This window comes from Rhinoraja longicauda, chromosome 19 (assembly GCF_053455715.1).
Source record: "Rhinoraja longicauda isolate Sanriku21f chromosome 19, sRhiLon1.1, whole genome shotgun sequence".
In the NCBI taxonomy this organism is placed as follows: domain Eukaryota; kingdom Metazoa; phylum Chordata; class Chondrichthyes; order Rajiformes; family Arhynchobatidae; genus Rhinoraja; species Rhinoraja longicauda.
Genome location: NC_135971.1, coordinates 35,083,946 through 35,097,936, shown reverse-complemented (window position 1 = coordinate 35,097,936; position 13,991 = coordinate 35,083,946). Strand labels below are relative to the sequence as shown.

Genomic DNA, 13,991 nt, shown 5'->3' with positions numbered 1-13,991 from the left:
CTTTTCTCCCCGTATTGCCTTTTTAGTTATCTTCTGTTGCTCTTTCAAAGAGTCCCAGTCCTCTGGCTTCCCACTCTTCTTTGCTTTGTTGTACTTCTTCTCTTTTATTTTTATGCTGTCCTTGTCTTCCCTTGTCGGCCATGGGCGCCTCTTACTCCCCTTACAATGGAGCTGCTCAGCGGGTCAGGCAGCATCTGTGGAGAACGTCACTGGGGGAGCAGTGAGAGAGGGTCTTGCAGTTCTCCCCGTTGGGTAGAGGAGGAGAATCTCTTCAAAGTAGGCATAGCCCACGAGGAGATATCACCGTGGAGCAAATCGAACAGGAAATTAGAAATGCGTGCAACCAAACAGGAAATTAGAAATGGGTGCAACAAACAGGAAATTAGAAATGCGTGCAACAAAGGTAAAACAGTTATAATGGGTGACTTCAATCTACATATAGATTGGGTGAATCAAACTGGCAGGGGTGCTGAGGAAGAGGATTTCTTGGAATGTATGCGGGATAGTTTTCTAAACCAACATGTAGAGGAGTTTTCTAAACCAAAGACGTACAGGTATGTAGGTTAATTGACTGGGTAAAATGTAAAAATTGTCCCAAGTGTGTGTAGGATAGTGTTAATGTGCAGGGATCGCTGGGCGGTGCGGACTTGGTGGGCCGAAAAGGCCTGTTTCCACGTTGTATCTGAAATATGAAATAATAATAATATGAAAATATGTCCAATGGCAAATATTATGTATGGACAAGAGTGGTGCAGATGGATTTGGACAGCCTATTTTACAATTGCTGCTCAAGATAATTTAGAGATGCAGTGCGAAAACAGGCCCTTCAGTCCACAGAGTCCGCACCGACCAGTGATCCCCACCGACTAGTACACTAGCACTAGCCTACACACAAGGGACAAATTATAATCTTTATCAAAGTCAATTAACTTACAAACCTGTATGCCTTTGGAGTGTGTGAGGAAACCGGAGCACCCGGGGAAACCCCACACAGGTCACGGGGAGAACGTACAAACTCTGCATAGACAGCACCTGAGGCCAGGATCAACCCCGGGTTTCTGGCACTGTGAGGCAGCAACTCTATCGCTCCACCATTTTGCCCTTTAGGTTATCCTTTAAATATATCACACAACTTTTCTTTCAAATTCAGTCAATAAAAGTGAAGACAATTGGTGAGGTATGCAAGGGATTTTAACAATAAGCCAACAACATTTCAATGATTTGTAAAATGCTGGAAACACAGCAGGTTCAACAGAACCTATGGTAAGAGAAACAGAATTAATGCTTCAGAATTGTGAAAATGTGTACGTTGCATATAGGAGTGGGAGGTATGGTTGGGAATATCCCTGATAGGGAGTATCCCTCACAGGGTAATGCCAGGTTGCTATGGTGATAAGCTGACGATTAAGCCATCAGCCAATGGTATTTTTGGATTTTATTACACATTTCCAGGGTGTGCAGTTCTTAGATTAGAGAGACAGCATGGAAACGGGCCATTCAGCCCACCAAGTCCATGCCGACCATCAATCATCCATTCACACTAGTTTTATGTTATCCCAAAATAGACTCAAAATGTTGGAGTAACTCAGCGGAACAGGTAGAATCTCTGGATAGAGCGAATGTGTGACGTTTCCAGTTGAGACCCTTCCTCAGACAGGGGAGACACTCTGTCTGAGGAAGGGTCTCGACCCAAAAAGTCATCCATTCCTTCTAACCAGAGACGCTGCCTGTTCCACCGAGTTACTCCAGCTCTTTGTGCCTGTATTCTCTATAAACCAGCATCTGCAGTTCCTTCCTACACATCTATGTTATCCCACTTTCTCACCCATTCTCAGCACAACAAGAGTAACTTACACAGCCCAATTAACCTACAAACCCTCACGTTTTCAAGATATGGGATGAAAGAAACCGGAACTCATGGAGGAAATATGTGTGGTCACAGGGAGACGTGTAAACTCGCTCGAGTTCAGGATCAAACCTGTCACAGTGAGAAATTTACTGAGATTTTACTGAAATTTTAGATTTTTTAAATTTACATTGATCACAATCCAAATGTATTCAAATGAATGGACTAACTTGCTGTTTCGTTTACCCTCCGCATCCATTCATCGACTTGCCCTTTGATGATTCCATGGAAACCATTTTCAGAGACTGTATTTCTCACCCAGTAGCTCCTGTCAAATGCAGCCGCCATCCATTTCTGTCTTGGAACTGTAATGACCATGTTTTTGTCATAATACTGTATCTCACAACCGTCCAGAACTCCCACGACACTGTATTCTGGTAGATGAGTGCTCCCGTGGTTCAGGGTGTAGTAATAGACCAGAGTGTGAGGCCCTAGACATGAATCAAATAATACAATATTGTCAAATAATAGAAATTTCTATGGCCAAGAAAGATTTGGAGAGAAATCTGCGAAACAACAGCCAGACTCACTTTGTACTAAACATTATACCCTTTATCCTGTATCTGTACATTGTGAATGGCTTCATTGTAATCATGTATAGTCTTTTCGCTGTCTGGATAGCACACAAGAAACATTTTCACTGTAAAACAGTACACGTGACATTAATAATAAATTCAACTAAGCTAAAATGCAGGTAGGTGGGTCAAGGGTAGGTGGGGCATCTTGGTCGGCATAGATAAGCTGGGCTGAAGGGCCTGTTTCTATGGTGTATGATTCTAAATGTCAAGTTTACTTCAATTAGTTTAGTTTAGTTTTAGCACACCGGGTGGTGCCATCAGCAGTGGCTGCCTCTCAGTCTGTCGGTCCTTTCTTATTTTTTGTTATTTTTAGTGTGTGTTAAAAGTGTGTTTTTAGTGTTCCTTGGTTTGGTTTATGTGGGGGGTGGGGGTCGGGAAACCTGTATTCAATCTCTTGGAATACGATATTTTCTGTATCATATCTCCGTCTGCACTACGGCCTAACATCGTGGAGTTGGTGGCCTTTCCTGGAGACCAGCGGGCGTTCAAAGCCGCGGGAGTCTGCGTCACTTTGCCATCGTAGAGCTTGCAATCTCTTTGCCGGGGATCGAAGCTCCAACTTTAACTTTGCGAAGCCCGCGGTCTCTGGTAAGAAGAGGCTGATTCAGGAGCTCCAAGCCGCGGAGAGTGTTTCAACCACCGCAACATGGGAGCTTCAATCACCCCAACGCAGGAGCTTTGATCATCAGCTGCAGGGCTTTGATCTCCCCGACTGCAGATCGTTCGACTGCCCCGACCGCGGGGGAACAAAGAGGAAAAAGTTTGCACAATATTGCCTTCCATCACAGTGAGGAATGTGCAGTCCTCTGTGGTGGATGTTTATGTTAAAATTTAAGTGGTTGTGTGGCTCGTTGTTTTTCACTTTGTTTGGCTGTCTGGTAAATCAAATGTCACTGTATCTTAATTGGTACATGTGACAATAAATTGACCTTGAAACCTTGGGTTTGAACCACCGGGTGGCGCCAGCAATGGCTTCTTCACCAACAGTCTGTCTGTCCTTTCCTTCTTTGTACTTGCTTTGTTTGTGTTAAATGTATGTTTTTTAGTGTTCTTTTGCTTGTTTAATGTGGGGGGTGAGGGGGAAGGGGGGGGGGGAGTTGGGGGAAGCTTTTTCAAATTTCTTACCTCGACGGAGATGCAATTTTTTTCTGCATCATATCACCGTCCGCACTGCGGCCTAACATTGAGGAGTTGGCGGCCTTTGCTGGAGATCGACCGGGAGCTCCATCGTGGGAGCCTGCGGACTTAACATCACGGAGCTGGCAATCCGTTTGCCAGGGATCGACCTCGGAGCTCCACCATGGGTGCATGTGGATTCTAACACCGTGGAGCTTGCGGTCCCTGGTCAGAGACCGACTTAGGGGAAATCCAAGCTGCAGGAACTTTCAACCGCCCTGACGCAGGAGCTTCGACTGCCGGCTGCTGGAGCTTCAATCGCCCCGACTGCGGGTGGTTCAACTGCCCCGACCGCGGGAGGATAAAGACGAAAGAGATTGACTTTATTGCCTTCCATCACAGTGAGGAACGTGGGGAATCCACTCTGGTGGATGTTTACATGAACTTTTATGTAGTTGTGTGTCTTGTTGCTTTTTTTAGTATGGCTGTTTGGTAATTCGAACTTCACTGTATCTTAATTGGTACATGTGACAATAAACTGACCTTGAAACCTTGAACCTTGAGATACAGCGCGGAAGCAGGCCCTTCAGTCCAACGTGTCCGTACCGATCCCTGCATATTAACACTATCCCACACACAAAGGACAATTTACATTTATATCAAGCCAATTAACCTACAAACCTATTTGTCTTGGGAGTGTGGGAAGAAACCGCGGATCTTGGAGAAAATCCACATAGGTCACGGTGAGAATGTAGAAGCTCCATACAGACCGCGCCCATAGTCAGGTTGTGTAGGAAAATAACTGCAGATGCTGGTACAAATCGAAGGTATCGAGATAAGAGATCTTTTGCCCATAGTCAGGATTGGACCCGGGGCTCTGGCGCTTTAAGGCAACAACTCTATCGCTGCCCCACCTGCCCATACTGATCAACATTTGGAAATATGATATTCAGATATTCCACCCGCAATGGCAAGTCACGACAGTTATTTGGTTCACAATATATTACTCCGTGTGTCGGTAAATAGTAAAATCTAGGGGTAGGTATTGCAAATATCAGGAGGATTAAAAGAGAACGGGTACCAAAATGGTTAGCGAGGACTTGGTGGGTCAAAGGGCTTGTTTCTGTGCTGCACTCTCCACATCTCAATTAGTTGCACCACATCATGTTTATGTCATAACTTTCAGTCGATTAGTCTAATCAGGGTGACACAGTGGCACAGAGGGAGAGTTGCTGCCTTACAGCGCCAGAGGCCCAGGTTCAATCCTGACCATGGGTGCTGTCTGCATGGAGATTTCATGTTCTACCGTAACTGCGTGGGGTTTCCGTGGGTGCTCCAGTTTCCTCCCACACTCCAAAGACATACATGTTTGTAGGTTAATTGACTTTGGTAAAGATTATAAATTGTCCCTCGTGTGTACAGGGATTGCTGGGTAGCATGGACTCTAAGTTGTAGGGTCCATTTCTGCGTTGTATCTCTAAATCGTCATGAGCAGCAATTATAAAACAGGTTGTCCAAATCGGTTTGCACCACGCCAGTACATCAATAGCAGACTGTAAAAATACCAATGTAACATTTACCTTCTGCTTCCTGATGACCTTCTGATAGCTCACCACATTGCCCTTTGTCAGAGCTTTCCCCTATCATCTCACTGGAGAGGCCCCACATTCACACTTCCTCAAATACCACAGATTTCCTGCTAAACTAGTTTCTTAACTGTTTACTCTCACTGTCTGCCCTTGTGAACATGCAGAGATAAACATCACACAAAAACAGCAGGATTGAACAACTCATTATCAACCTTGAGCACAAATTGCTAAAGTAACTCAACGGGTCAGGCAACATGTCTCTGGGGAAAAAGGCTGGATGACGTTTTGGGTCGAGACCCAATTTCAGACTCAAGAAGGGTCAGTCTGAAGAAGGGTCCCAACCTTAAAATAAACTGAATCGTGCAGCATACAAACAGGACCTTTTGCCCCATCTTGTCTACACTTGTCCACACAACAACGCTGACTGTGTTGCTTATCTACACTTACATGAATTATGCTCTTATCCCTCCCTGTCTTTCCTGCTTTATAGACATAGTGATTATATCTGCATCCACCAACTTCCCTGCAGCTCATTCCAGATAACAACTGCGGTGAAAAATCTCTATCTTATCTATACCCCTAAGATAGACACAAAATGCTGGAGTAACTCAGCAGGGCAGGCAGCGTCTCTGGAGAGAAGGAATGGATGATGTTTGGAAAAGTCACCCATTCCTTCCCTCCAGAGATACTGCCTGTCCCGCTGAGTTACTCCAATAATTTGTGTCAGTTTAAACCAGCATCTGCAGTTCCTTCTTAGACAGGAGGCAAAGGGTGTCGGGTAACGAGATAAGATGAGTGAAATCTAAAGCCAGAGGAAGGGCCATAGGTGGAAGGAGACAGGGGGGAGGAGAAAGATGGGGATGGAAGTACAATGAGAGAATTGAGGAGGGGGGACGCGTAAACAAAGGGAAAAGGAATGGAGTGACTGGGAGGGTGGGAGGAAGTGGGAGAAATAGGTGCACACCAGGATGGACAGGAAAGAGCGGAAGTGGGGTGAAGGGTGGGGGTGGGAGCGGGAGAGGGGTGGAAGGAGAGGGTATTGGCTCAAATTGAAAAATTCAATGTTCATATCATTGGACTGTAAGCTATCCAAGTAGAATATGGAGTGCTGTTCCTCCAGATTGCATGTGCCCTCACTCTGGCAATGGAAGCTAAAGACAGAAAGGTCGGTCTGGTAATGGGAAGGAGAGTTAAAAGGGCTAGCAGCTGGGAGTTCCAGCAGGCATTGACAGACAGAATGCAAGTGCTTTTTTAAATGGTCGTCTAGTCTATGCCGATGCAAAAGAGGCTACTTTGGGACACAGAAAGTGGTAGGTGCCTGGAACACACTCCTGGGAGACGTGAATGCCGATACTACAGCACCATTTTTGTGGATTTACAGACACACACACATGAGCAGGCAGGAAATAGAGGGGTATAGACCACATGGTGATGTGGGATTAATTTAAACAGGCATCACAGTCGGCCTAGATCTCATGGGCGAAGAAGGGTCTGGACCCGAAACGTCGCCCATTCCTTCTCTCCAGAGATGCTGCCTGGCCCACTGAGTTACTCCAGCTTTTTGTGTCTTTCTTTGGTTATCAGCAGTTCATTCCTCTACATCCTGCCTTGTGCAGCATTGTTCTGTGTTTACAAATAGATTGTAAACCTAACCCCTCATTTCTCCCCCTCCCCTTTGCCCCATCTTAACTTGCATCTACCTCTGCCTTCCCCCGTCACCTTTATCCATTCCTCTATTTTCACAATTCACCATTCGTTAAACCCCTTTTCTTCTCTGGCCTTTGTCCAATCATTTGCCTGTCGGAAAATCCACTCTACAACATTTTATTTTAGTTTATTGCCATGTGTAACGAGGTACAGCGAAAAACTTTTGTTGCGTGCTAACCAGTCAGCGTAAAGACAATACACGATTACAATGAAACCACTAAAGGTGTCGAGATACATGATGAGGGAATAACATTCAGTGCAAGGTAAAGCCCGTAATGTCCGATCAAAGAAAGTCCGAGGGTCACCAATGAGGCAGATAGTTCAGGGCTGCTCTCTCGTTGTGGTATCTATCACCTATCATCTGCCATACTTTGTCCTGCCCCTCCTCTCTTCCAGCTTTATTTGCCCCACAATCAGTCTGAAGAATGATCCCGACCCGAATCATCACCATCCCACGTTCTCCAGTAGTGCTGCCTGTTCCACTGAGTCATTCGAGCACTGTATCTTTTTTTTGTTAACCAGCATCTTCAGTTCCTCGTTTCTTCTTTTTCCTCCTTCCCAGTCCTGAAGGGTCTCTGGCCTGAAACATTAGCTCTGCTTTCCTTCCCACAGATGTGGCCTGACCTGCTGCATATTGCCAACATTTTCTGCATTTTTATTACTATTCCTGCATGCATTAATGAATTACTATCATTTTCAACACTACAAACTATGAACATTTTGGCATGCAATTCTACCGCTAAAATATCACAAAAATAAAAAACAACAGTGTTGTTCAAACAAGTAGTTTACATAGAGACATGTTGGAATTTTGAGCAATGAAATGCTGGAGGAACTCAGTGAGTCAGGCAGCATCTGTGGATGGAATGGCCAGGTAACATTTTCAGTCACGACCCGTCTTCAGTAGTTTTGAATCCAGCCACTTGCAATACATCAGTAATTTTATTAGTTTTTAGGTTAGTTTAGATTTACAGCATGGAAACAGGCCCTTCGGCCCACTGAGTCCATACTGACCATTGATCTCCCATTCACACTAGTCTTTCCCGCTTCTCGTCCACTACTGACACACCAGGGGCATTTTACATAGGCCATTTAACCTACAAACCTGCATGTCTTTGGGGTGTGGGAGGAAACCATGCAAACTCCACAGGTGGACCCGAGGTCAGGATTCAACCTGGGTCTCTGGCACAATGAGGCAACAACTCTACCATTGCACCACTGTGCTGTACTTCACAAAACCCATTAACCAGCTCATCACAGGTTAATGGCAAAAAAGATAATCAAAGGAGCATTGGCAGTCATGTGCGACAGTGTTCCATGGTTATGGAAAATAAGTTGGGGGGGGGGGGGGTAGGACTGATGAATGAAAGAATGAATGAAGGAATGATATTTTATTGTCACTTGTACCTAGGGTACCTGGGTATAGTGAAATGCTTTGTTTTCCATACAACTTCGGCTTATCCTTGACCGGACTTTGCTGGCTTCACCTTGCACTAAACATTATTCCCTTATCATGTATCTCTACACTGCAAATGCTTTGATTGTAATCATGTGTTGTCTTTCTACTGACTGGTTAACACGCAACAAAAAGCTTTTCACTGTACCTTGGTACACATGACAATAAACTAAACTGAACCTGGGCAGTACACAAGCGTCGCCATGTGTTGGCGCAGACAAAGTTACAAAAGTACCGAACGATCCTATCCACTTCCTGCTGCCGCACATGGCAGCAGACCCCATCCCCACAGTTCCCCCTTCATTCTCAGTGGCGCTCCCACCCCCACAGTTCCCCCTTTGTTCTCGTCCCCCCCAAATGAGATAGCCTCCCTGTGCTGAATGCCCTACTTCTACAATGTTCTAAGTATAAGATTAGATTAAGCATTGCTCACTGTTGAACTTTGTACCTGCAAACCAAAGACGTACAGGTATGTAGGTTAATTGACTGGGTAAATGTTAACAAAAAATTGTCCCTAGTGTGTGTCGAATAGTGTTAATGTCCGAGGATCGCTGGGTGGCGCGGACCCGGTGGGCCGAAGGGCCTGTTTCCGCGCTGTATCTCTAAATCTAAACCTAAAATTTATCACTTCGTTGTTCTCTTCGAATAAAAACAATCTTGGGTGTTCCTGTCTGAACAAACTAAAATGTGTTTGTCTCTGTAACGTTTGAATTCTGGTATCATGCTCACCAATCTTTATTAACATGGAAACAGGCCTTCCTGCCCACTCAGTCTGCGCTGACCATTAATCACCCATACACTAGTTCTATGTTCTCCCTGTTTCACATCCTGCACAGTAGGGTCAATTTACAGAGGCCATTAAACCTACAAGTTTATGGAATGTGGAAGGAAACCGGAGCACCCAGGGGAAACGCGAGCGGTCACAGGGAAAACATGTAAACTCCATGCAAACGGAGCCCATTGTCAGGACCCTTCTTGTATCTGGGTAGGAAGGAACTGCAGATGCTGATTTACACCAAAGATAGAGACAAAATAATAATAATAATAATAATAATAATGCATTTTATTTATATAGCGCTTTTCTTATACTCAAAGACGCTTTACAGAGATTTTGAGAACATAGGGAAATGAATAAATAGATAAATAAGTAAATAAATAAATGAACAGAGAAAGGAGACAGAAGGTGAGGTGACCTTCAGTGGTTGAAGGCAGTACTGAACAGGTGAGACTTCAGCGATGTTTTGAATGTGGTGAGTGTGGAGGAGTCTCTAACGGTTTGTGGTAGTGAGTTCCATAGGGTGGGAGCAGCGATGGAGAAAGCCCTGTCCCCCCAGGATCTGAGTTTGGTCCGGATGTGGGGGGATAGGAGATTGGCAGCAGCAGAGCGGAGGGTGCAGGTGGGAGTGTGCCTGTGGAGGAGGTCGGTCAGGTAGGATGGGGCCAGGTTATGGAGGGCTTTGTAGGTTGGAGTAACTCAGCAGAGCATGCAGCATCTCCGGATAGAACGAATATACCTTCATGTATCTACCCCACTTCCTTTATGTGTTAATTTATTGTAATCGGAGCAGTCTGCAAAACTCTCCATAGACGTGAACAAGTGTTTATGTGGATTGCCGACCATTAAACTCCAGTCTCCTGCAATGAAATGATGATTTAGCATTTTACAGATCAATACTTTGACGGCTCTGTTTTCAATGATATGTGCATCCCATCATTTAGAATGCGCCTTCGCCTACTCTTACACTTTCGATGCATTATCCACACATAGAGTCACAGAGACACACAAACAGACCCTTCAGCCACCAGAGTCCATTCTGACCATGATGCACTAACTTCATACCATTCCATCCCACTATTGAATGGATCTACAGGAGGTGCTGCCTCAGAAAGACAGCTAATATCATCAGAGACCCACACCACCCTGGCCATACTCTCAGGGCCGGCCACCCTGGACCGGGAATTTGCCCGGAAGATCTGGTCCATCCATCATGGGCCGATTTCCTGATCGCTGTGGACCGAGGATAGAGGACCCAGGTGGAAGGCCCGGCTCGCCCACCCAGAGTGGAAGGAGTCAGATGGATGGCTTATAGGCAGACTGCCTGCAGGAGGGAGTGCACTGCCTCTATGGTGGAGTGGGCACTGGAGGCCCTGCAGCAGCCTGGGGCTTGGCTGTTCCAGGTGCCGCTCCAAGAGGCAGGGCGCATGGACCAGTTGTGCCCTGCAGCAGTAGAGGACACCACAGCTTCGCTTGGCCAGGCTGACCCAGCAACAACGCTGGGACAATGGGCCTCATGGTCAGGGCAAGAACCCTGTTACTACTTACAACAACTGGGACTTGAAAATGGCACCAAAATCTGGTGACACTGTATACTATCTCAGCGTATTACTGCTATACACTTGTACTGTATCTGAAATGCTTATCTAGGATGTATCTAAGGGCTTATCTATAGTGATACTTGTACTAAACTGTATACAAAAATGAATTTCACTGTTCCTTGGTACATGCCACAAATAAAATACCAATGAACTACCTTTGAGGTTAGAGAGTCTGAGAACTGTGAGCTCCAACAGCTTTTTGTCACCAGCAGCAGGCTTTTAAACACTGCACAACGCTAACCACAACCTTACCTCAACAACTCTGACCTGCTATGGACTTTATTTTGGTTGCAGTAAGGACATTTTGTTTATGCACTATTATGGTCTGGTTACCTGGTATTACTAATATTAATTTATTCCATCACGGACTGGTGTATATTCAATATGTGCATAGGAATTTCATTGTTCCATTGCCAGTATAATGACAATTAAATTCTCTTTACTTTCGACCAACCCATTCTTATTCTTCCCAAATTCCCATCATCTCTCACCAGATTCTATCATTACCTACAAATGACAGTCAATTTACATTGTGGAGACAAGGAATGACAAATGTTGGTTTACAAAGAAAGAGACACACAGTGCTGGAGCAACATGGCGGGTAAAGCAGCATCACTGGAGATCATGGATATGTGATGATGGATAGATGTTACGGGTCAAGATCCCTTCTTCAGTCTGTAGACCCTACCCATGTTCTCCGGAGATGCTGCCTGACCGGCTGAGTTACTCCAGCATTTAGCGATGGATACAAAATGCTGGAGTAACTCAGCGGGACAGGCGGCATCTCTGGAGAGAAGTAATGGGTGATGTTTCATGTCTAGGCCCTTCTTCAGACTTTGTCATCATTGTGCTAACTTGCTCCATCCCATTCACTCATCATCTTTCTGATTGGAAAATATTCATACCTTAAATTCTGAGGAGCTGCAATTAAATATCTAAGACCAACAGCTCTTTCATTCAAAGCATATCTTGCATTCATTTGTTCTGATATCTCTCTATACCACTATCTGTACCTCTCATTTCGCTTTCCCCTGATTATCAGTCTGAAGAAGGGTCTTGCCCCGAAACGTTACCTACTCCTTTTCTCCAGAGTCGCTGTCTGACTCGCTGAGTTACTCCAGCTTTTTTTGTCCATCTTTGGTTCAAACCAGCATCTGCAGTTCCTTCCTACACAGCTCCTCCCCCTGCATTTTTCCCCATATACTGTGTTTTAAATGTCTATGTCTGTTTCTCCGACACCAAAATATGTGTGTGTGTGTGTGTATGTATATGTGTGCGCGCGCATGTGCGTGTACGTGCATGTGTGTGTACACACATACACATACACAGAGAAATGGAACAAAGATTTTTACTTAGAGCAGGATAACAGGTCTGTGCACACAATACACAAAGAAAATACGCAATAAAACCAACAAAAATAAAATCAATATATTACTAACCTCAATACTGATACAAACAAAATCTCAGTCCTCGGTGCAACCAAAGACAGTCCATAGAATTTCACAGTTGAGGTTGGTGTTGTGTAGTGTTCAAGTGCGTGATGGTTGTTGGGAAGAAGCTATTCTTGAACCTGGAGGTCATGGTTTTCAAACACCTATACTTTCTTCCCCATCGTAGGAGGTAATGAGAGCGTGGCTAGGGTGATGATGTTGGCTACCTTTTTGAGGCACCGTCTCGTATAGATCCCTTCGATGGAGGGGAGGTCAGTCTCCATGATGAATGGGGCAGTGTAACTTCCTGATTATTCACAAATATAAGTACTTCATCTGAAGAGCAGGCCTAAGTTGTAGAATTGCTCCCTAAATATCCCGACCTCTTATTCTTCCTTCACGATGCACCTTAAATGTTTATTTTGCTCATTGTCATGTAATGCCATGACACTGCTCAAAGTAAAATTTTACAAAAAATGTGCTTACAAATCTCATTGTAGCATTTTCCCACATTGGAACTGCTATAAATATGTTATTCTTTATATCTCTGCCTGTTTCTCCTTTCACCAATTTACATTATTACCATCGAAGGATAATGTCATTGTTTCGTATGGCTCCATAGATGCGTGCTTGAATGTGATTGCAAGATTATTAAATTCTTCCCATATTGAACAATGAACTACACTAAACTCAACTATGAATAATTAACAAAATAAAGACAAATTGTTGGAGTAACTCAGCAGATCAGGCGTCATCGCTGGTGAGCATGGGAAGGTAATGTGTCAAGTTGGACCTTGCAGACCAATGGACTGTCTTTGGCTGAACTAGGTATTCAAGGTGTATTTGCATAAGTATTGGAATTATCAATTTACTGAACTTTTAGTATGTTATCTGTTTGTATTGTCTTACAGGTCTGCTATGCTGCTGCAAGCATTTCATTGTTTTGTAGTCATAACATGACAATTGAACACTCTTGACTCTCTCTCCTTCTTGACTCTCTTGTGGAGTGTGAACAAACATAACACAAGCTAAAGGGTGCCATTCATCCTTTGTCCCCAATCACTGATATTCTATAAGATCATAACTGATCCTGTAGCAGAACACCATTTTTCCGAACTAACCTACGATTCCTTTTGTATCCAAGCATCTTCCTATCCCTGCCTCAAGCACCTGATTGACTGAATGCCCACAGCCTTCTTGGGCAGAGAATTTGAAAGACTAATTACCCTCTGGGTGAAAAGATCTCATTTCATTACTACACTGAATTCAGTGATTCATTGATATTTATTTTCACATGCACCTAGGTACAGCGAAATGCTTTGTTTCACATACAACTCGGTAAAATCATATGGCAGACCTAACCGCGGCAATACACAATTGTCACTGTGTTTTGGTGCCATAAGAATGTTTGAACCCTTATTTTTAAACTGTGAATTTTGGTTCCAGCCACACCAGTCTGGGGAGAAAAAAAGAGTATCCCTCATGTTCATGAGCACTTGGTACTAACTATTCGTAACTTCAAAAGTCATAGGAGCAGAATTAGGTTGTTCAGCCCATCGAGTCTACGCCACCATTTATTAATGGCTGACCTATCATTCCCTCTCAACCCCATTATCCTATCTTCTCCCTGTGACCTTTGACATTCTTACTAATCTGGCAGCACAGTGGCGCAGCGGTAGTGTTGCTGCCTTACAGCACATGCAGCGCTGGAGACCCGGGTTCGATCCCAACTACAGCTGCTGTCTGTACGGAGTTTGTACGTTTTCTCCGTGACCTCGTGGGTTTTCTCCGAGTTCTTCGGTTTCCTCCCACACTCCAAAGAGGTGCAGGTTT

At 44.5% G+C, this 13,991-nt stretch overlaps 1 protein-coding gene across 2 annotated transcripts in view; it reads right to left on the bottom strand.

The window, feature by feature from the left end:
• LOC144603221 (class I histocompatibility antigen, F10 alpha chain-like) overlaps positions 1-12,496 on the bottom strand; it is a 30,878-nt gene extending 18,382 nt beyond the window's left edge. The window contains exons 1-2 of one of the 2 annotated variants that reach the window (XM_078416420.1): positions 12,168-12,496; positions 2,077-2,337 (exon numbers count right to left, since the gene is read on the bottom strand). In XM_078416420.1, the coding sequence (XP_078272546.1) occupies positions 2,077-2,224 (148 nt within the window). In that variant the 5' untranslated portion in view covers positions 2,225-2,337; positions 12,168-12,496. Of the gene's footprint in view, positions 1-2,076; positions 2,338-3,609; positions 3,704-12,167 lie in introns of those variants that run through there. The other variant, XM_078416419.1, reaches the window with a different exon arrangement.
• Positions 12,497-13,991: the final 1,495 nt, after the last annotated feature.